The 23,582-nt window shown below is 43.4% G+C and overlaps 1 protein-coding gene across 2 annotated transcripts; it reads right to left on the bottom strand.

The window, feature by feature from the left end:
* Window positions 1-10: 10 nt before the first annotated feature.
* On the bottom strand, window positions 11-23,514 carry LOC111838953 (lymphocyte antigen 75). Of its 2 annotated transcripts, none has more exons than XM_023802559.2 (35): window positions 23,172-23,514; window positions 22,104-22,472; window positions 20,667-20,840; window positions 17,848-18,009; window positions 17,301-17,417; window positions 16,869-17,009; window positions 16,558-16,749; window positions 15,718-15,875; window positions 15,162-15,269; window positions 14,953-15,041; window positions 14,689-14,858; window positions 14,008-14,198; window positions 13,713-13,855; window positions 12,891-12,978; window positions 12,501-12,566; window positions 11,936-12,083; window positions 11,659-11,694; window positions 11,248-11,417; window positions 10,651-10,724; window positions 10,295-10,362; window positions 10,043-10,179; window positions 9,373-9,478; window positions 9,112-9,269; window positions 8,895-9,024; window positions 8,360-8,580; window positions 7,968-8,127; window positions 5,375-5,536; window positions 5,147-5,269; window positions 4,654-4,836; window positions 3,709-3,932; window positions 2,801-2,984; window positions 2,490-2,651; window positions 2,197-2,319; window positions 1,187-1,366; window positions 11-925 (listed from the first exon to the last, which is right to left on the bottom strand). In XM_023802559.2, exons 1-35 carry the CDS (start codon window positions 23,269-23,271, stop codon window positions 750-752), a joined length of 5,193 nt encoding a protein of 1,730 aa, XP_023658327.2. In that variant the 5' UTR covers window positions 23,272-23,514; the 3' UTR covers window positions 11-749. The 2 variants fall into 2 exon arrangements, with proteins under 2 accessions (XP_023658327.2, XP_072574563.1); XM_072718462.1 differs by having other exon boundaries at window positions 11,248-11,422; window positions 11,658-11,694; window positions 23,172-23,513.
* Between the last annotated feature and the right edge of the window lie 68 nt (window positions 23,515-23,582).

The following is a 23,582-nucleotide window of genomic DNA, read 5'->3' as shown; positions in this document are numbered from 1 at the left end:
AGAGCAGAAATATAGAAGACCAGTTTATTCTTCAGTGTTATATTAAGTTGATACAGGAAAATAAAGAACATTATTTACAGTCAGAGAAATGCTTCCAGTGTTAATAACCAGTCGAAGGTATGGTCGTCGCTTAAATATTTACAAAATGTACAAAAGGAAAACGATCAGCTCGACAATAGTGCAATTCGATGCAATTCACAGATAAAAATTGAACATTTCGACATAAAAGTAAACACATAAAAAGGTACGAAAAATACATTTCAGCTGTAACATTCATTTAGAAATCAGCTTTCAGTTTTATCATGCTTGAACGAGAACCCACTTGATTATCCCACGTTCTTTTTTTAAATGATTAAACGGGGATCAGGATTTAGACAATAACCGATGGAGACAATCAGCCATGTTTGTTTTGATAGGGGGAGGGGGCTTTGACATTGTTGAAGATGAAAGCATTGCGAACAGAAAAAACAGCATGAACAATACGCAATTTTTTTCCAAACACCATTTACACTTGATCATTACTTAATAATGCCATGTAAAATCTAGAGTTTGCAGTATTCGCCGGAGTTACTCCACAACGCACAAGAAATATTGATTGCATAGTAACACCAGATATTGTCAAGAACTGACCATTATTAATTTTTTTATTAAGGGTGGACATACCAAAAAAGCTTAAGTTTTGTAGTCTTTTTGCTTTATGGTGCTTTTGAAACTGAGTTTTCACCTTGATTGAGTGCAAAAATCACTGCTCACTCCAGTTGTGTTACAATGCTGGTGCAGTCGGCTCTGTCAAATTGCCTTTGGTAACGCACCGTGGAAAAAAACCGTGACCTGTTCCTCCTGTACAGCAGGATGAGCAGAGAGGTGACCAGCGTTATAAAAATGATGAGGAAGAAGGCGAGGACTACATTTGTTCTTCCTGACCCTTTGGGGGAGAGAGAGAGAGAGAGAGAGGGAGGGAGGGACAATAGGAGTAAGTAAGGGTGTATCTCTGAGGCAGAGCAATGTTAAAAGATCTTCAGCATTGAGCCACAAAGACTTGAAATATCTCTTTTTATTTCTCCCAGCAAATCTCACCCTTAGTTATGATCGCTTTGTACCAGCCTGGTACCTGTCATGGCCCCATAACACAGTATTATAATACTGGATTTCTTATTTTGGGTTCGTCACGAAGGTCAACACTCACAGCTGGGCATCTTGCAGACGATGCGACTGTGCGTGTCCTTGCAGCCGACGAGTCTCCAGGCCCCTTGTTTTCCCGGCAAAAGGACCGCGCAGCGTTCTTTCAGGTGCGTGTGTGTTTCACCTGTCCGATCCCAGTTAGAGAACTGCAGGCTGGAGCCATCCGACCAGCTGACCGGCTCACCTGAGGAGCCAAGAAAGGAGGTGGAGAGAGATGGAGAGATGGAAGTGCTGGGGTGAGTGGAGCCGTTCACTGTGCAGTCAGTGGCGGAGGCAGAAGGGATGCTGATCATCCATAGCGCATTTCCGAGCAGGAGAACCCCAAACAGCATGCTTCAGGCAGTCATTTATAATGGGCTCCTACCTGCACTGACATCAGAAATTGTACTAAAGCACAATCATGTGGTCAAGGAACTCCCCATAACTTTGGTTCATCCATGACACCTTTATGGACTGGACTGAATTGAATTGAACGGATTTCAAATTTATTGTTATCATTCTCCGGCTTGCACCATCCAATCATAAGCTTGGCCCGCCCTGCGGCCAAATACATGACACTGCAATTTTCAGCAAATTGGTATTTAGAAAGTTTCAATACCCCTTTGGTCACTATTTTAAAAAACCGTTTAGCGGCTATGCTTTTGACAGACTCAAAGCCATTTCCCTGAGACTCAGTGTCTGTCAAAAGCTCATTAGAAAAGCTGATTTCTATGCAACCCTTACAAACAGAAAGAGACAAAGCATCAGGAACCACCAAACGCACATCTGAAGCACAAATCAACAGCACATGAGCGAGACCATGCGGCCAACTACATCCCCCCCACCCCTCTTAGATAATCCTGTGGCCCATCGAACATTTCAGAGCTGGAGCAGTGTCTGATTGTCATATAATGCAGAGCATGTGTACAACAAAATAAAGGCCTTTACCAAAGACTATATGTGACCATAATACTAGTTAGGGTTAAGGTTAGCATAAAGCATATCCCACAGAGGTAGTAAGTCTTGAACATTTACCGTTGGAGTCTACATCCATGCCGAGCCAGACTCTGCTGGTGAGGACGGGGTTCTCTGACAGGTACTTCGAGATAAAGTCATTCTCCTCCCTGTCCTGTATGGTGAGGAGCTGAGACGAGGCTTCTGTGGCAACAGAAGAGTGTATATGTGTAAACACCTCCATGTTTGATTCCCAGAAAAGCGGAATCACGACTCATTCAACAAACGCAACAATTTTCAGTTTACTGTCTGTTTAAGATGAATGTTATACTGATTCGTCATCGCCAGCCCTTGGAAACGTAAAGCACACGCACCCAAACTTTGACACATTCTCTTGGCACTGTCCATCGTGTAGATGCTGTAGTTGAAGAATGTCATACTGAATGCGTAGCAGTGGTCCCTGTACTCAATCCACCGAGATGCATTGTTTCCCTCTGGACATCTATGTGACGCAGAGATGGGCTGGGGGTCTGACCCTGTAAATCAGAAATAAAAACCATCTATCTTTCCCGCCACTGGTGGCCAGATTATGGCTGTAAGGCACAATTTTAACCTTTTATTCATATTGTTTAATTATGAAGCCCTACCAAATTCTATTCAATTCTAGAACTGATCAGGTGCTCACTCTCAATGTTGTTCATGTAACAGATGGTTCCTTCCTGCTGAGACTGACAGTCTCGTTGTATCCATGAGCCGTTCACGCTAATCGACACGCAGCTGCTAGTTGTGTCTTCAAAGTCCAAGAACTCAGTTGGAACGTAGTTGTATGCGGATCCATCAGACCATTCATAAGTCATGTAGCCATTCATCTAAGAAAACAGGGAGACTTCTGCCATTAATACAGAACTTTTTCTAAGATTGTAATGATCAATACTGATGAATTACAGGACGAATTTTATATGTGAAACTGACACGGGTTGTGTGACCATTTTACATTCATCAAACTAGGGCCATATGTAGAGAGTTTTATGTAAAAAAAAAAATCATTTTCCTGAATGGGATCCCAGTCCATTGCAGGGCACACATTCAGAAGTAATAACTTAACGGCTTTAAAGCAAATGTTTTCAGTGCTCAGAAGCACCTAAGAATTGCAGTGCAAATGCAGGGACATGCTCCGCTAAGCACATAAGCTGTCATTATAAGGATTCTGTGAGCACCACTTGGGTAGTTAAACGCTCGAGTTGGTTCACGCTGCAGTAGGTGTCTATTATTCATTATGTCTATGCTTTTAGTCATTAACACAACTCTGAGTGTGTTGTCTGTGCATGGAATCACATTGCTTACAATATGTTACCATATGTTTCATAAGGACTGCACAGTATTACTTAAAGAAATACCTTACTGACACGCTTGCCTATTCTACTCATACACCAGAGAGAGCAGAAGCGAAGTCACAGATGTTGATCCATCGACAAGAGGATTTTGAGAGGTTCCAATGTATAAATTGCAAATTACTTATTGACCATATCAGAAAATGGAATTCTGGGAAATGGTAAGAGTGTCTTAAATAGGGATTCCCCGACCAGGATGTACCTGCTGTCTGGACAGGCCAATCCACAGCGGGAAGCCATCGACTGTGGAGATCTGCTCCAGATGTCTGTCGTGGGTGGAGTCATGGATGCTGGCCAGGTGGGCCCCGGTTTTATGGCACTCGCGCAGAGCCTCAAACCAAGTCAGCTTCTTCTGGATGATGGTGTAACTCAGGTTGCCGTAGGTCCCCAGGTCTTCTAGAGATGTCCTATATTGCTCTTTCGGGTCTGACGAAAAAACAAGAAGACAAAAACAGCATTAATTTTAATGACAGTGTTTCGATAATTAAGACATTAAAATGTATTGCTTGTTTAGGTACATTCATCTTCCAACCACTCTTGTCTCTGGGGGCCCATTCAAAAAGTAACTTTGGTGCCCCTCCCCACCCCCACCCCAGTGTGGTGACTGCTTGAGGCCAACAGGGGGCCCTCAAACCTTGGGGGTCCCATGTAAATGCAGGATTTGAGTGATGGCAAACATCCCCACTGGGCAAGATACCAGTTCTTCAGAGGACACACTAACGGATAGAGACAATGAGCAATTCAGAGACACTGAGTCTCCTAACCACAGGAGGAAACTGAGTTATCTGGCAAGAAGGAAAATGGGAAGAACATGCAAACTGCAAGCACGGAAAGGCAGAGCAGAGAAGAATGAGTGTGACACACTGAGTCCCTGTACTGCCCAATTAAAGCAGCCCAGAGCTATTTTACTGTCCTGAGTGGTCATTAAAATGGCCTTCTTTGAATTAATAACAAATGTATAGTAAAATCTGACAAATCTATTGTGGTTTTCATGAGACATGAAAAACGCTCAGATTTGGCCCTCCACAGAAAATATTTGCCCAAGATCTAGATACATCAGGAAAACATCAGGTCAGTTACAAAAGCTCACTTAGTACAAAATATCTGTCATTATTTTCTTTTTGTTCGGTAAAAAAATAAGACATACCGTTGTCAATTTTACAGACCACAATGCTTCTTTGCTTGAATTGAGAAAAGAGCGATTCTGTGACCACTTCCCAGGCCCCAAAGAGGTTGAGGCCAACCATGAAGTTTCCTGTCACGTCTGGTCTTCCGTTCGGCCAATTAGAATACTGGACATTGGTGCCATCATACCACTTCCACCTGTTGTCTACAGAATGAAATACGAAGACACGTTTTTATTACAGGTTACAATGCATCACAATACCATCACTACTAAAGTGACTTTAAGACCAGAAATGATTATTACTTATTTACTTATTATTATTTATTTAAATGACCTGTAACACACCAGTAACACCAGACCTGCTTAGCCACCCCCCCAAAAGTATGAGTACCAAAGAATATATATATATATATTTTTTTTTTTTTGGGGGGGGGGGGGGCGTGTTTGGAAGCAAAGTAGCTTATATTTGGAAAATACAATGGGTTTCAAAAATAGAAAACACTACTGTGTATACCATTTTCGTCTTTGAAAAGTCCAAGCCAAACAGACTGGGCGAGATCTTTGAAAGGCAGGAGTTGTTCCTTCACAAACTTGTTCTCCGTTTCATCTCGAATGGTTAGAATCTCTGCGTTCTTGTCTGTGAAAACAGAATCAATGACTCGAGCTGTTAGCATCACTCCTACAGTTTACAAACATCACTTGGGTCAGGTTCCTATCATAGACAACAAATAACCTGAGGTACCTAGTTTCTTGCATCTTTGGCGGACGTTCGTCCGTGCAGTGTCGTACCACCTGGAAGAACCCACCCCTAACGTGTAGCAGTTGTTCCGGAATGGGATCCAGATGGGCCCACCGCTGACATGGGGACATTTCACAGGTGACTTATGTTCTGGAGTGACCACAGCTGTAAAAAAAAAAAAAATGACATGGGGACAAAGGAACAATGGGCCTCATTCACCAACCGTTCTTACGAACAAATTTGTTCTTAAACTATTTGCATTTACCTCCTGTACAGTACAATCCGGTTATAACGGACTTCAAGGGACCTGGCAAAACAGTCCATTATATCCAAAGTCCGTTATATCCAGAGTTGCTGTATGCCCAGAACACAACTACAGGACACCATTTACTCATGCCACACCTCAGCAGACACACTTGTGGTATAGATTATTATATTGTATATGTAGTAATCCAACTTTACCTGACCAGATGCGTGACTATTAATAATCCCGACTACGTATCTGTGCTGGATATCACCGGCACGCCACGCTGCAGGCGGAGCTGCATGTCCGTTATAGCTGAACAAAACTACAGCTAAAAGCGGCCCTGGGGACCAAATTGTTTGTCCGTTATAAGCAAAATACCGTTATATGCCAGTCCGCTATATCCGATGCTTTTTCTGCATGTTTTTAAAGGCGCACGGCCGGGACCAGCGGACCTCCTCCGTCATAGATGATATTCCGTTATAAGCGAGTCCACTATAACGGGAATTTACTATATTAATACTTCTACTTCAGCATTACTGAAGTTTTTTTTCCTCTTAGTGCCAACCGGCGCACAGCCTGCGCGCCTCTTCGACATTCCTTGCACACAGCCCTACAGTCTCATGCCCTTTTATGGGAAATTGCAGGGCGCTTCCCTATGCTAATTAGGACAAACTGGCACGCGCTTTCACTTACGAAGATGTGGGATTCATCATTCTTAAGAATAAAGGTGCGAACAATTCTGCTACTTAAGGACACGTCATGAATCCGAAGTAGGTTGTTCTTAACAAATTTCGTAGGAACATATTTAAGAGAATTCTTAAGAAAATATTGGCGAATGAGGCCCAATGAGGATAAGATTGAAAACATGAATGTGAGCGAGTCGAAGGAGACCGAAGACATCCAACCAGCCCAATTATGTTGCTAAGTAAAAAAATATTTAGTTTTAATTCCAGGATAATTTCATTTGTTTCTGCTAGACACTCCAATGGCTCTCAATAAATACAAAAAGACTAAAGACAACTAACTACCAAACTACAACTAGGTAAATAACAAATTGCTGATAATATAGCCTCTGTGAAATTAACAAGGCTTAAAATTTGATAACTTAAAGACTTTATGCGTCATGAAATACTATAGCGGCTGCTCAAATGACTGTTCAGCATGCTTCATATGGCATTCCAACTTCACGAAGGCAAGTTATTAGCTAACTAGCAATGCCACAGTGGTACCATCCATACACTGTTATATCGCAGCTGATAACCTTACGAACTGCAAATGCAATGTAGCCTATCAATGTAAAGCTGGGTATGAGTAAATCAAGCAAAACAACCTGCTTCTTGAACAAACGGCATGACTGACATGAGGTATGGTAGGCCGGGTTGGATGTCCTTCCTGCAGGTCGCAGCGAGATACTTGGAGACACAGTGAATTTGGCTGGCTAAGTTGGTGCCCCTCAGAAATGGCACCCTAGGTGTCTGTCTATGTCACTCAGTGGGTTTGACCGGCACTGTAACTGGCAGCCATTTCTAAAGAAAATCCTCCAGTACTGTTACGACTGCTTTGAGTTAAATTTAAGTTGACATTCCTCTTCCAACAATTAATCAATTAATCAAATACAGGGTCATTGATGGGGGGGGGGGGGCATAAGGCACAAAATTCCTCATATATACAGTTTATATTTATGTTTGTATGTGTACACACACACACACACACACACACACACACATACAACTGGACTGCAGAAAAATTGAGACCACAGCACAATTTTTTGTTTCACTCATTTCTCAATTTTTAGGTGTCCATCTGTGAATAAAATGTTTTTTTTGCAAACTGCAGCCTGGTTCTCGCTTTCTCATTAATGAAGGGCTTCTTCCTGGCTTTATGGGACTTCAGTCCTACTTCTAAGAGCCTGATATGAACTGTCCTAGCAGTGCACGTCACACCTGCACTTAATGTTTCCCGTTCCTTTTGAAGGTCACTTGATGTCGTCCTACAATACACGAGGAACCGTTGAATAAGCTGACAGTCATCTCTGGCATTAGAAAGTCACTTCTGCCCTCTATCTGGCTGGTTTTTGGTCATTCCCAGTGTCTCCTATTTCACCTTATTCTTGTGTACTGCTGTCTTAGAAATTTTGAGCCTGGAAGCAGCCTGACGCTCAGTGTAGCCTCTGCCAGCAGAACCAGGATTAAACCAGGATTTAAAAACGCAGATTTAAGAATATAGTTTGTCTCTTAATTTCTTCCGCGGTTGTATATACACACACCAATCCCAGCTCTTCACCCCATGACTATAAACCACAGTCAGCTATATTGTTTCTGTTGTCAGTCCCTCTATCCCAAGCCTCACCTTGCGGGATGTGGCAGATCGCACCCGGCAGCTCCGCTTCGCAATCCATGGCCTTCCAGAAGCCGTCGGTATCCAGGTAGACACATCGCCCGCTCGTGGCTTCAGGAGACCAGCGGCTGAAGGTCACGTGACTGTTGTCTGTCCATCTGTAATTGTAATTCTGGAGTGGGGGGGTTGGGAACAGGAGAGCAGTTAATTCAGAAGCATTGTTCACAAATACTTAAGGATCCAAGGAGGCAGACGTTGATGCCTCTTTCGGCATACTAATAATAATAATATAATAATACTAATACTACTACTACTAATAATACTACTACTACTAATAATACTAATAATAATTGATACTTTATTGATACATGTTACTAATTTAAAAAATACAAATGATCTCTTACATCTGCACTGTACAGGCCGATCCAGAGCGACATGTTGGCTCTGCTGGCAGTCACGCTAAGGCTGGCCTGCTGGATGAGCTCTGTCACACTGGCCAGGTTCATGTCCAGTTCTTTGCACTGTTCCATTGCCTTAGACCAGGTCAGGTTCCCCTGCAGGATTCTGTAGGTATGGTTGCCGACCTTAAACTGACCCTGGGGAACCTGAACACTCTCCGGTTTGTCTGGAAAAGGGATCGAGACCTGGATTCATTTTTACCATGGCCATACAATGCTGTCTGACTCACCACTCCAATGAGTGACATAATCTAGACCAGTGTTTTCCAGTCTGTTCCTCGGGGACCCACAGTCGGTCCACATTGTTGCTCCCTCTCAGCTCCCAACCAGGCTGGGAGGGAGCAAAAACATGGACTGTCTGTGGATCCCTGAGGACCGGACTGGGAAACACTGGTCTACACTCACCAAACTCATTCATGCTGTAACAGTTTGGCACGACATGTCTTATCTTAACTGCCTGGAAGTTAACTAGCTTGTTTACCTGTGTAATGTTGGCAGATGGAGACATACTGATAGTCTGTACAAGGTACATAGTTCCAGGTGCCCATAATTTCCGGATGAGGATCACGGATTATATAGGAGCAATTTTCCATACCCCCTGGATTTAGAAGCTGAGAGAAAACAAGGAAATGTCATGAGTCAATGTTGAAGACCAAACAAAGTGTGGCTACAGATGTCAGGCAGCACAAGGCACTTGCATTTCTTCTCAGAGGTCCGTAGTATCCATCCAACAGGGGGTTAAAGTTCATAAATTTGATTGGAGACTTGTCGACCCACTCCCAGCCCGTTAACTTATTCAGTTTGAGGCCTAACCAGAACTTCATGGGCTGGTCAGGAAGGAGGGACGTGAAGAAATCTGAGGGGGAAAGAAAACAGATGGGAGAAGATTTGTCGATTTGTGCGGCCTTGTGCGTTTGTCACGCGGAATCCCGAGGTCGCTGCTGGGGAACCCCACTGACCTTGCTCTAGTTGGCTGGAGATGACAGGAAGGGTGCCCTTCAGTGATTGGCAGTAATCACTGGCCAGTTCAAATGACAGATACAGTGGTTTGATCACCGTGTAGCACTGCAGAAACAGACAAGATCCCTTCATGCTCTGACATCTCTGCTTTGTCATATCACTTAAATCTACATTACAAGTCATTCCATTCCCACCAACCTACACATTCATACATGTAAAACTTCATCAAACAAAATGAGGATCTCTGTGCTGTGTGCAGTTAATAGGTTTTACACAAGTGTGATTGTGTAACTGCATTTCCAGGGTATTCCCTGCTTTGTGTCCACTGCTTCCCAAGTTCACCACAATCCTGTACCAGACTGTAAGAAAGTTGGATGGATTATTTTCTACATTTAATGTAATCATTGCTTACTGAGCTGGGCAGTAGTGTGAAGTCAGAGCATACATCCCATGCAACTAAGGAGCAACATCAAGGAAATACTGAGAACTACAAAGGTGCTTCCTACACAAAGACTACGTACGCACATACACACACAGGTTTGCTCATGGTGGATTATGGCGGATTCTTAGTGGGCATGTGGGCAGAAAACTAAAAGAGCATCAGCGACAAACTGAGGTGCCGGAAAGAGGAGAGCATGTCCAAGCATCGCAACGCCACTGATGCCAAACCTTGTCTCCGAAGGTCAAGGAGCCGTTGATACAGGACATGCCGGCTGGGTGTGGCTCTGGATCAAGGTTCTCCACAGACGTGACGTTCATCCTTTCACACACGAACGGAAGGGGTTTCTCGCAGTACCTCATGAAGTCTGAGCGAAAGGGGTGGGGGGGGGGAGAGATTTTTTGGCAACTGTTCCATTACAACATGTCTCAGTTTATGACACCCACGCTACCGCGTGGCACCTCAGGGTGATGATAACTTACCCGGAGGCCTAAATGGATGTATAGCACTGCAGCGTCCATAGGATTCATGATAATGGTAGAAATCGAAACTGTAGGGAGAAAAAATGATCCATTTTTACATAGGTGCAGATTTCATATTACATATGGAAGCCTCTGTACAATGTTGTTCTAGGTTTGTCACGTGTAGAATGTCTGAATGTCTCATGTACGTAATATATGTAGACATAACGATGACTCAAATAGGCAACAGGATCTTTTATCTTTAATTAATAGGAACTGTCATGTTTAATATACAGTCCTTCTTCTCATTCCTGGGGTATTACACCAGGAAAACGCCGGAACACCATACAGACAAATTCAGAAAGAGACTAACTGACCTGGAGGGAAAATGGTGCATGCCGCTTTTCAAGTCCACCCACCAAAATAAGTCCACCCACCGATTGTTTGAAATCTGAAACAAGTCACATGTTTGCCAATGTGAAAAAGAGGCCCCAAAACGTCCATTTCCGACTATTTCAATCCAGTGTTTCACTGAACATTTACTTACAGACTGAATGAATGTTAACATCTCCCAGCCTAAATCCTAAAGTCTTGGCCTTAATTATTCTAAGGGTCATAATTCTGGGATCCCTGATACTTATCATAAACATTGGAAATGGCTGAAACTACAACAGCAAAGATGACATGATGCTTTATCTGCACTTGCACAAGTAATGCTACACTGGAATGGCTCTTTTCACATATCCCATCATGCTCTCCTCTGAGACACACACTCACACATATAGGCGAGAGCAAAGTCTGAGGTCTGAGTGCATGGTCAGCAATTTATCAGGTGCCACTAAAGCATTTTGGGAGGTTAAGAGTCCATCAAATACATGATTCATAGATTAGTTTGGAACTGGTCACCTTCTGATGAGAGGCACAGAGGCCAAATCAGTTGAGTCACACAAGAGACTTTTCTTGAAAGGCTGTACCTCAGAGATTTTCTTCGCAATCTGCCTCATTATGTCGTACGACGTGGGAATGGCCAGCTTGCTCCCATTGTTCCAGCAGTACTCGCCAGCCTCCTCGTAGGTGAGCTTCACGTCGTCCACGAACCAGAATTCTCTCCCACCCACGAATATTGACGTCTCGTGATGGCCTCCTGTGTAGCGGGATCGAGGAAGGGCTGCTTTGAAAAATCCTGGCACAGATTTCTAAATTTGCTGCCTTACCAAGAGCACAAAACGTAGTGTGTCTAAGTCCAGCTTTCAAACACCTTAGCAAAAAAAAAATTTAGGTGTATAAAAGAAAAACTATGTTTAGTTAAATAGTAGTGTTTTCTGTGCTGCTATAATAAATCAAGCTAAGTAAATGACATATAACAGAATTGCATGGTCACTCACTTGGGTTATACCATTCAGGAATCGTCTCGCTCTTGCCTGGAAGTACAAAGATGCAAAAAGAACATATAAAAAAAAAACTCTGTTACATTTTTTTTAGGATATCAAGGAAAACACAACGAAGTCACTGATATAGATCCGACCACATCATATATAATTTGATACCAGTTCTCTAGGTCACATTCAGTCAATCAGAATTTACCAAATAGATATTTCTAAATGCTAATTGCTCTGGATCTCAGGTTTATAAACATACTCCACTGGCAGATGTAAGGTTTACCTCTGGGGATCTGGCAGACCCATTCCAGCTGAGCATCACAGTGAAATGGGGTTAGGTAGGCTGGCTCTTCCCGGTAGTGGTACCTGTAGTAGTTGAACATCCAGTGATAATAGTAAGGCTCGGGATCGAGGGACTGCCTCCTGCGGATCTGTTTCGGCACACGGGGAGAAACCCAGTGACTTACACGTCAAGAGGAAGGAAGTTTCCATCTCGCGAGATGTATTAGGACATGCAAAAAAATCGAAATCGACGCGACACAGTAAACCACGCAATACGGAGCAGGATGTGTTATGTGATAGACGATGCAGGCGTCGCTGCTCAATTAGCTTCTTGGCTTAGCATGTCAAGACGCAAAAATAGCCTTATGAGGAAGCCCTTTGCAATGTTGTTCAACGAAAACAGGATGGGGAGACCTCTTCCTTTGCACGTTCTCGTCAAACCAGGTGCGAAATGCACTCTCAAGCAAGTCCCATTGCTACCGTTGCTAACATGGGGGATTTTTCCTCAAAGTCTATATACGTATTTATTATATGTATATTTGTACACACAAACCACGGCAGTATACCTTGAAAGCTGCACAATCCCTGTTGAACTCATCATCCTCCTGAAGCTCTTTGGAGAAAATCGAAACCTAAAGCACAGAAATAACCACATCAGCTGGAATTCCTCAATAAGGCTGTATCGGTCTCCTGAGACGTCCATAATTCTTACTTTCCAGTCAATCCAAAAATACTTTTGAATAGAAGTAAATAAAATGTACCAACTGCAGAATAGCGAATGAACATTTCCGGACAATTGTTAAGAATTAGATAGATATTGCTGGAGTTCAAAGCCAAACATCTTTGGCCACGTCATAACCTTTATCCTTTTCGGATAAATGGTGACAGATGATGCATGAGCTTTATGATATATTCCCTTTCGGCTGTCATCGCTCTCCAGGTTATCCTCCACTTACTGGTCTTCCGTTGCTCCACTCCCATGAATTTTCGGAGGTGGCACTTCGCCTGTTTAGCCCGCTCCAGAAATAGCGGTCCTGATCTTGGCTGGAGGGAGGGAAAGGTCAAAACAATCGCCCGTCAAATCGCCATCTTGCAAATGACAAGCAAAAGATCAATAGTGAAAAGGTCAGAGTTCATGCTGTTTAAAAATATACCCAGACTCCTTTTAGAGGGTAATCTCTTAGGCAGACACTGTTGGGCGCTAAGCTAAGACAGCACAGAGTTAGCCATGTGCTAACAGAGGGGCTGGATGCTAAGGCCTGCTCGGTAGGGTGACACTACTGCCATACAGGATGGGTAACAAACTGGGACAGTCATAGCATTGCCTCATAAACCAGCGGCATTGTGAAGCTGCTTTGGAGAAGCAGAAAAGGGCAATGAGGAAGTGCCTTAAATGGCAGTTCAAACGCACATTAGAGTCAGCAGCTGAGTAACTACCACAAGTTACTACCACACAGACCATTTCTCTACCCATCCCAGTCCTTCTGCAAAGCTGCTTCTTAGGCAATAAGTAAATGTCACCAGACCACCTCTGTGGTTTAATGCCAGCCAGGGACCAGGAAGTTAAAGAGCAAGAGACTCTACAGCATTTTCCTTTTTCTCTGCATGTGACTAAGATCGTCAGACTAGTCCAAACTTGTTCTAACAATTAAGGCGGTGTTTTAGTTCCAGTTATTGGGACTGGCTAGCATGCAGGGATGATTTCAGTAAGTGTGATGTCATTGACCCATGACTGTCACCTTGCTACAGGCAGTAAACAAGTGAAACAAGGGTGAGACCTGATGGAGTCTTTCATGATGGCTTGAATAGTCCCCATGTCATGCAGGTGGCTGAAGCTAACCAAGTGAGCTCCCAGGGCCTTGCAGAAGCGCTCGGCCTCCTCCCAGGACCGCTTGCGAGTCAGCCGCACTTTATCGAACACCTGTCAAGTAACGTCACAGAAGATAACCTACCAGCAGATGGCAGCAGAGCACCCTCAAGTTACTGGAATACAATATTGCTGCGTGTTCATCCTAACAGACCCTCCTCCCTACTGCCCAGCTCTGGTTCTCAGAAGCTGTTTGTTCTTCTCACCTTGTAGCAGTATTGAAAATAAGGCCTGGAAGTCCACCCGGAAGGGCAGGGGAGACTAAGGTCTGGCTCTGGTTCCTCCTGATGGCCGATGTCCTTCTTGCACACTGAGCCAGCTTTGAACAGGTTACAGTCCTTCACCTCCCACTTACCCAGTGCTTTGGTGGATATGGCGACACACCCGCTGGCTAGAGCTGTAATTGGAACCTTGAAATCAATGTTAATTGCCTTTAACAAAGTAGCCCTAATTACAACAGTCAAGCTAATGCTTCCCCTAAAGTGTTGCTCAAATTGCCAACCAATTCCCAGATATTCCCAGTGAAATTAGGTCAATATCTAATTTCAAAAACAACCCATGACAGACAGGCACAATAAACACATCCATCCATCCATAACCATGTATGCAGTGGAAATGCTGAATGTGATGCCAATCCATCTCAGTACATGCTTTGGCACACAGTATGGGCACCTAACCTAACTGCATACCACTGGACTGTGGAAGGGAGTCTGAGTACCCAGAGGAAACCCACACAAACCAGAGGAGAACATGGTGACTCCACACACAGAGAGCCAGGGTTAAGAATTGAACCCACAACCTACAGTGACACAGTGCCGCCTACTGGGCTACCGTTTCACCAGTTACCAGAAAGTAATATCCCACTGATTTTCTCACACATTGTGTACCTGGCTCAAATGCATTCCAGTTGCTGTAGGTCATATCTTTATGACGGCCATTTTTGGTAATCCACTGGAATTCTCCAGTGTCATTAACATTTTGAAGCCCAGTCCAAAAGTATTTTGATTCAGGAGTTACATGCTCTTTGATAAGGGTGTTGATGAACATCTGCTCAAACCTGTGAAAGACACAATGAAGACTGGTTTAACAGAAAGGTACCCTTATGGAAAAAGCTTCCTGGCGTTCATGATTTTATTACAGTGTTTCATTACCTGTTCGTAATGGTCAGGTCACACCTGTCCTTGAACAAAACGTCATTGGTGTCCACCTTGTAACACGCATTACCGTGTCTCTTCCATTCCTAGGAGATAAGAGACGGTATGAGTTGCCCGCCTATGAGGTGTGAGCACAACAATGGATACACATTTGGAACAAGGGAAGTTGACAGTAGCTTTGTACAAATTGTAATTGTAGTACTCACGCCATCGTCAGGACACCCTGCTTTTTCAGTAGATTCCTTTATTTCCCCTTTCTTCTTGCACACAAAGGGCAGTTTAACGTCACATTGAGTCACTTGCCACAAGTGGGACTGTGCCGTAAACAGAAAAAGAAAACTCCAATATACTACATTATATTGCATGATATTTGCCAAAATGGTGGTACATTTTTTGCTAGAACACAACCGTCCCAATCATTTCAGAAATGATACACGTCAGTTTTGCAGATCTTTTATTCTTTTTAGTTCTGATTCGTCCATGAATCCGTAACCAGTCATCCAGTATAGGGATGCTTTATGCCTAGAGTCTATCCTTAGGAGTACAGGTACAACGCAGAAGACAGTCCGGATAATCAGGCGACACACACTCACACACAACAGGCAATTCAAAGGCACCAATTCACATAGATGCATGGAGGAAACTGGAATACCTGGAGAAGAGCATGCAACCCAGTCTGGAGCCTACAGAGCTTCCTGTGGGGCTACCCTGCCACTTTCACCAAGGTCTTTATCAAAGTTCAAACCTTCTGACATAAAGTACCTCTTCAAAGTAGGAGACACAGGCGGGTTTGCTTTCATCGCGGAACTGGGGCTGATCCCTGCTCCAGTATGTGAAAGACACTGGAGATCTGTCGGTCCAGCTGAAAAGGTACGGGCTTGCTTCACTCCTTAGGCCGGTCCACACCTCAAACACACCACCTGAGGAGACCATAACCAAATGCATTACTCACTCTGGCCTGGTCTACAGATTCACTGGTACATGAACACGCAGGGGCATAGTTTGAGATCAATGGATTGGGCGCCTGAGTCTTTACTGGGGGGAGGGGGGGTGATGGCAAACTGACATATAAAAAAACTATTCATAACTTAAGCACACATTTATTTGGGGGGGCTGGAAAAAAACCCCTAAAATAGACCTATCAATGCTAAACATCAGGTTAGCTGTGATTTTATCGTGTTACTATGGCAATCTATTTAATGTGAATATCTAGGTACTGTCTACAGGAAAAACACAATATTTTGGTAGTTTTCACCAATTTCTAGCTGCAACACTAAGTAAAGCATCTCATCTGCAAACTGATAGATGTGGTAGGTCTTCATATCCTTCCATGTCTGCATTCGGGGTCCCATAATGACTGGTTTTTTATGATCAGGTGTTGCCTATTTGATGTTCACGACCAGTGACCATGCAGACAGCATTTCCCCAGAATGACCCCCCTTGGGTGTGGGTCTCCAAGCTTCCGATTGGTTTGATAAGATTGATGTTATTTTTTTCGGCCAATCACAACAAAGCAGACGGCCTCCATAAATGATTGCGAATCTTCTCAAAGACATGCAGTAGGAGTGTCTTGTGTTGGGATGGGGGGTGGGGGTGTGGCACCTGTGTGGAGCTCCGTGCTGAGTGCCTCCACATCGCTGAGGCTGTGTAGGCTCAGGAGGTCCGCCCCGCTCCTCTCGCAGTACTGCTGGGCCTCGGTCATGGTCTGGGGCTCCTCCTTCACCAGGTTGATGCAGAAGTCGTCCCAAGGTTTCCAGTTTGGCTCACAGGAGGTGGTCTTGTCCAATGGTGGCGCTGATGGAAAGGTCCAGGTATATTAAGCACCGCCCACCATTCCCCATCCAATCAATTAAAGGAAACTAGCTAAACAAATAAATCCCGCCCCTAACAGCATGACGGCCTGCAGCTCTCACCCGCTGGTTCAGGCTGAGTGCGTTTGAGGGGTTTTTTGCAGATGTAGGGCAGCCTCATGCTACATGCCTCGCTCCTCCAGAACCCCCGGGGGGTCATCACTGCGCAATCTGCCTCCCGCAAGATGGAGGTAAGTGGCATCCCTGTGAAAGTGTACACGACAGGCCGACAGCACATATTAAATAATGCTCTCCAATAGCATATTACACAGCCAATCAAACAGCTCATAGCATATTACACAGCCAATCACATAGCCCATAACATATTATACAGAAGCATCAAATCTTGAGAGTGGAAATTAAATGCAAATGTGTTTACAAATGCAGAAGTACTCCATAATAACCTTAAAATGCACACTACAATGTTTCAACGTGCCTATGCTGGTGTTTAAGGGACATCTGTGAGGAAAAGACAAGTTAAAAGCTCATTTTTACCATCATCCCATTTGACGAAATTGAGCGGGGTGCTGTCTGACCACTGCCAGCCTTGAGACATGTCCAGCTGATTCAGTCCAGTCCACATCTGCTCAGGCAAACTAACATTGGCTGGAGCTGATAGGACAAATAAGATGTACAAACCAGTCAGCTGACCAAGCTGATGTTCAGAGCTTGCTCAGGTGCCTTAAACTACAAGGCAACAATCAGCCCCATAGCAGAGAGAGCACCCACTTGGTTCATTTATTTAGCAATTTTATCCAAAGTGATATATAATTAAGGAAACAGTCAGTCACTCCCTGGAACAATTGGGGGTTAGGGTTTTGCTGAAGCACTCAACGGTGACATCACTCTTCCAACACTGGGAGTTGAACCGGGTCCCTTTCAATCACAAGCAGAACATTCTAACCCGCCAAGCCACACACCAGGCTGCTGCTGGACTTCTGCCCTCTGCTTTCATTCGTGCATTTCCATGACTGAATGTGTGAATCTCTTCCTCGATCTCTTCTTGGAGACTGAGAGTGGAAAGCAGCAGAGTGTCTCTCACCGGACACGGAGGCGAGTTCCTTGGGGCCGGAGACGCTGAGCAGGTCCCCGCCTTGATTGCGACAGGAAGCCCGCGCCTCGCGCCAGGACAGGGCTGCCTGCAGGTTGTACTGGTAGCAAGTTCCGGAACCGGGGTTCTCCCATAGGATGTCACAGGATTGTTCTAGAAGGAATGAAAAGTTGAAGGCCAGTAAGTACCAACAGACAAGTACAGAGGAACACAAAATATGCGACCCAGCAAGATGGCTCTGAATTTTCCATTTACTAAATGGGAATTCCAGCAAAATTCCAGTTATTTCATATGTTAATAGAATCAGCTTCAGAATATTTGGGGTAATATAAAATAAACAATGTAGTCTACAGAAGAATCAAAACTACTTTCAAAATGTGTCAGAAAATTGCTTACCATTTACCTAATAAAAATAATCCCTTCAAGAACATTACATTATATTCACAATTGAGAAATCTTAAGATCATGTGGAGTAAAATTGTTGGCACCACTGAAAAATGACAAATAACACGAAAGAATATTTGCATCATTGGTGAAAAAATATGTTTTTATCCTGCTGCTATTGCATCGGAAGTCACAAGCTGCCTATGACCATTTCCTGATTCTCTGTGGTACGTACATAACATCACACACAAACAAAAGCTCTTTGTCAATACGGGGAAATCCAAAGAGCATTCATCTGAAATAAGATCAAAGGCTGCTAACCAGTACAAATTAGCTAAAGAATATAGAAAGATGTTTAAAAATATCATTGAGCATAATCAGGGCAATTACTGAAGATTTTAATTAGGGTTGAACAGTGGAAAATTTATCAGGAATTGGATACTTCGATATACTGCCCCCACGTGGGGCACAATGTGGAAGAGCCGGGAGGTGAGAGCAGATCCGAAAAATCACAGTTTCTGAAATTGATTTCTTTAAAATCAATTGTCCGATGTCACCAGGATCACCAGCTTTTTGGAAGAGTTTCTCGAAAGAGGTTGTTCCTGACACAATACCACTAAATGCTTCACATGCAGTTGGTTAAATATCACTGGAATTACAATCACAATTATGTGTCGTGATCAGATGAGACAATGGTTGAACTTCTTGATCCTGCACACCACTGACATGTTTGGTGAACAAAGGGCAGCGCATACAAAGAAAAGTACCTGGTTCCCACTGTCAGATACAGTGGAGGATCATTGATACTTTGTGGCTGATTTACTGCAAATGGTCCAGTGGCTCTTTTGAACATGAATGGCGCCATGAATTCCATGATAAACCAGGACATTTTAGTCAGAAATCTAGAAGCCTGTGCCAGAAAGTTGAAACTTGGCTGTGAATGGACCTTTCAGCAAGATAATGTCTCCAAGCACACATATAAATCAACACAGAAATGGTTGCAAGAGCACAAAATCACTGTTTTGCAATGACCATCTCCGTCTCCAGATCTGAACCCACACTTCTGAAAGCACGCTTCTGAAAGCACGCTTCCAGGGGTTTCCCCACAAGTAAAAAATAGGGACTTTAAATGTTTGGGCCATTCCAAAGTGGTAGTGATTCACTCAAAGGGGACCAAAGAGACCAAACAATAGGGCTGAAAAGGGATGGAAATCAAGACCAGACAGGGGACAACAGAACACACAGTGGACCAGACAGGGGACAACAGAAAACACAGTGGACCAGACAGGGGACAACAGAACACACAGTGGACCAGACAGGGGACAACAGAACACACAGTGGACCAGACAGGGGACAACAGAACACACAGTGGACCAGACAGGGGACAACAGAACACACAGTGGACCAGACAGGGGAAGACAGGACACTACTGTAGCCCGGAAGCAGACAAAGGCAATTGAGACCACATTTTTTGTTTCACTCATTTCTCAGTTTATGGGTGTATGTCTGTGAGTAATATACAATTTTTTTCAAATTGCAGCCTGGTTCTTCTCTGTTTCTCATTAATGAAGGGCTTCTTCCTGGCTTTATGGGACTTCAGTCCTGCTTCTAAGAGCCTGATATGAACTGTCCTAGCAGTGCACTTCACACCTGCACTTAATGTTTCCCATTCCTTTTGAAGGTCAATTGATGTCGTCCTATGATTCATGAGAAGCTGTTGGATAAGTTAACGGTCATCTCTGCCATTAGAAAGTCACTTCCACTCTCTACCTGGCTGGTTTTTGGTCATTCCCAGTGTCTCCTGCTTCGCCTTGTTCTTGTGTACTGCTGGCTTAGAAACTCTGAGCCTGGAAGCAGCCTGACGCTCAGTGTAGCCTCTGCCAGCAGAACCAGGTTTAAACCGGGATTTAACAATGCAGATTTGTTTAAAAATATAGTGGTCTCAATTTTTTTCTATGAGAATACATAAAAGTATTTCCAATGGTAAAACTTCCTTTGTTAAGCTTCTGAATTCATTACTAAAACCATAATTATTATTTAGAATTATGTCAAAATGTTTTTTGTTCTTTGTTCATAAAATTATCTAAAATTGTATTGTATTTCTCAGTTGCCTAATAAATGTGCACACCTGTTTCTGAAAAAATATATTTTCTCCTTGTAACATACAAAACTAAATCTAAGTCTTTCTGTATGTAATATTTACTGTTGTAAATGAATGAACTGGCACTGCTTAAAATGTTGTGTCTGTTATAATTATCTGTGAAAATTATGTGTGTGTGCGTGTGCGTATATATATATATATATATATATATGTGTGTGTGCAGAAGGCATATTTTGGCCTAGACAAAAGTAAATAAAACCTCCAGCAGACGCCCCATCCTGAAAGCGTTACATTGCAGACAAACAGTGAGAGGGACGACGCTCACCAGGACTTAGACAGTAGCCCCACTTCTGGTCGGCGTGGTAGTTGCCAGTGGTGGGGCACCAGCTGAGGTCTTCCTCCTGGCCATGTGACAAGCAGCCATGATGCCAGCTGCCATTGTAGTAAAAGGGAAATTCGCAGGCTGCCCCGAAGGAATTTCCCATGGTGCTGTACAAGACTGATCATGCAAATGACGTGCAAATGCAGTGAGATAAAAAAAACATATAGGGGAAATGAGAACAATTCAACTGAAGTCAAATCTAGTTCCGTTAGTAAAGGCTTCTTTTATAGAGAACATGCTTAATTTTACCACGTTAATTTACTTAAAATTTAAAATAGAATTAAAATTTAAACTTAATTCATCTCTGAACACTTCTAAGGGCAGTTCAGGTCTTGCGTTCAGGCAGTTTCATCAAGTAAACAAAGGCCTATAAACAGTTCCCATGGTTATATAAAGATTTGTGCTGTTGTTTCCCAGGAAACAAAATGATTTTTTTCCAAAACAATCTCTTTGACCATATTTAACGGTTTGTTTTTTCAAAAATACCCAGGGGACATTTAAATTCTACATGTAGTGATGCTTGACAAATTTTAAAAAAACATATGTACATATGTACATCTGTTTGATACAAATACAGGTGATATCAGATTCTTGTAAAAAAAATAGTCCATCCATCCATATTTTCAATTCAGCATCACAGAGAGCTTATCCCTTATTAGCACAAGCCAGAGGACATCATTCTGGATGGGTTGCCAGCCCATCAAAGGGATAAAAAAAATCATTGGTATCTATTTACTACCGTTTTATCACACCAAATCCTGAGCTGTGAAGCATGAAACTATTCTCATTATCATACAGAATTCCCCCTAAAATCCAAGAAGGTCACACGCAAAGAAAGTGAAACGAAACACTGTACACAAAAATCCCCCGACTTGCGGAACAACGTGGGATTTCTCTTTGCGGTTAAACTGCCATTTCAGCTGTTTAAGCAAGGTGGTCTGGGGCTATAGACACATGTCCAAAGCAGGGCATTCCCAAATACTGTCACTAACAGCCAGGCATTAATAGAAACTGAATTAATCAAACACGGAGGGTGACATGAAACCTACGAGAAGATGGGAAACTCTATGTTTAATTTTAACCTGCTGTTGTTCCTCTACAACATAAAACAGAACCATGAATCATCTATATCCTTGAATTCTTTGTGGGAACATTTATTACACAGATTTGACAACTGAAATAAATGCAAACTATTTCCAACTGTATTTTCTGTTGAACACACTGTAGCTATAGTTAAGGTGTAGCCCTGCCCTGTACTCTGTTGTCTAGGACAGGCTCCAAGCTCACTTGGATGGATGGATAGATGGATGGACATTGCAAAGCTAATCTTACTTGGTGATGGACCACTGAAGGTGGAGAGTGAGGTTCTCGCAACCTTACCCTGATACGGTCTCTGGCAAATGTTTTCTGACGTGTTGTCTCTCATCCACTGGTCGCCAAACCCCTTTTTGACAGCAACAGCGTCATTGATCACGGACAGGGACAACTGGGACGCGGTGTGGATGATGCCTCCGCTGCAGCGCCACCAGAGCATGTCCCCTGCAGAGTCACAGCTGAGCAGCGCCAGGGTCTTGGAGTCCGCCTCAAGGCCCAGGCAGCGGCCCGTGGCCACGTGGAAGAGCCGGTGGCCCGAGCCCCACTTCCAGCGCTGCTGGTCAAAGCTGGTGCAGCGTGCCACGCCCACGCGCCGGTCCTCGCCCTGGAGGCACCTGCTCGTGCTCACGTGGCGGATGCTGAAGGAATCGTCCCCTGCGCGAAAGCCTTATCTTAAAGACACACTGGTACAATCTATGTTTTCAAGCTTCCTTTCATTAATTAATCGTGCGTTTTACGTGAATCGACTGAATCACCGAGCTGATACTGCATTTCAAACGAAAAGTCAGCTGACTGCCGAGGTTCCGGAAAGTCCCCCGGAATTTTACTTTCACTTTCATTTCTTCAATTTACCCCCTTAATTGCCGTTGTTCTGTCGAAAAATACTACCTATCGAGACGTGCTATCGAGCCTTTCTGCGCATGTGCAGTTCCACCGTTTTGGGATGAGGGTTAGGTTTTAGGGGTTAGGGTTAAGGTAAGGGTTTTAGGGGGTTAGGGTTAGGGTAAGAGTTAGGGTTAGGGCTATCTATTAGCACTACGGTAGCATTTTTCGACAAGGCAGCATATATCGACACAACACCGCTTCACTTTAGCCTACTCGTTTTTATATAGGCTATTTTTTAAATTTAGGTTCACACAAATAGCTAACTTCCCGCGTTATGCTTACCTATTCTATAAAATTAAGATTTTAATAGGACAATCAAAGATCTTCTAGCCGTTAAATTACACCGAACAGATAACAATGCTTATAGTAATATCCAAATATATGCTTGAGTCATTTTTGTTACAGTAAGGTAATTACATTGTGACAGTAAACAAAAATCTGTTCTTTTATTACAATTTTTTTTCTTACCTGAGTACACGTGTTGTGCTATTGTCCCGCAATAAATAAAGCTGTATCCAACAAGAAGGATTAAATATTGGTACATCGCAGCTTCCAGTGTGGCATGCATGGTTATGAGGTTCCTCTCATCATAAAAAAACTAAAAGCGGTTGTCATTTCACTTTTGCTTTTATCTCTTGCCGGAGATCTACGTCACAACAATATGTCACCCTAAACGTATGCGTCAAGCGTACGGCCAGAAGTGAGCAGCTAACAATTAATTTAACAGGACAGGCCGGACAGGGGGGGATCTTCATACTGGAAACCGCACTCACCGCTAACTATATGGAAGTGACACGTCATTCACGGTAATAATAATAAAAATCCCCACGATCACAATGTATTATTGTCTTGTTACTGAAATTATGCAGCAACAGCGAG

This window comes from Paramormyrops kingsleyae, chromosome 1, assembly GCF_048594095.1.
Source record: "Paramormyrops kingsleyae isolate MSU_618 chromosome 1, PKINGS_0.4, whole genome shotgun sequence".
NCBI lineage: Eukaryota > Metazoa > Chordata > Actinopteri > Osteoglossiformes > Mormyridae > Paramormyrops > Paramormyrops kingsleyae.
Note: the sequence above shows the minus strand (reverse complement) of the source record. Positions and strands in the feature narration are given on the sequence as shown.

Coding starts and splice junctions, on each gene's coding strand:
- LOC111838953 (XM_072718462.1), bottom strand. CDS start 23,271: ATGCATGCCACACTGGAAGCTGCGATGTACCAATATTTAATCCTTCTT. Junction 12,979..13,712: donor ATCATGAAAGACTCCATCAG/GTCTCACCCTTG, acceptor CCCTCCCTCCAG/CCAAGATCAGGACCGCTATT. Junction 10,725..11,247: donor TTGCGAAGAAAATCTCTGAG/GTACAGCCTTTC, acceptor GACTTGTTTCAG/ATTTCAAACAATCGGTGGGT.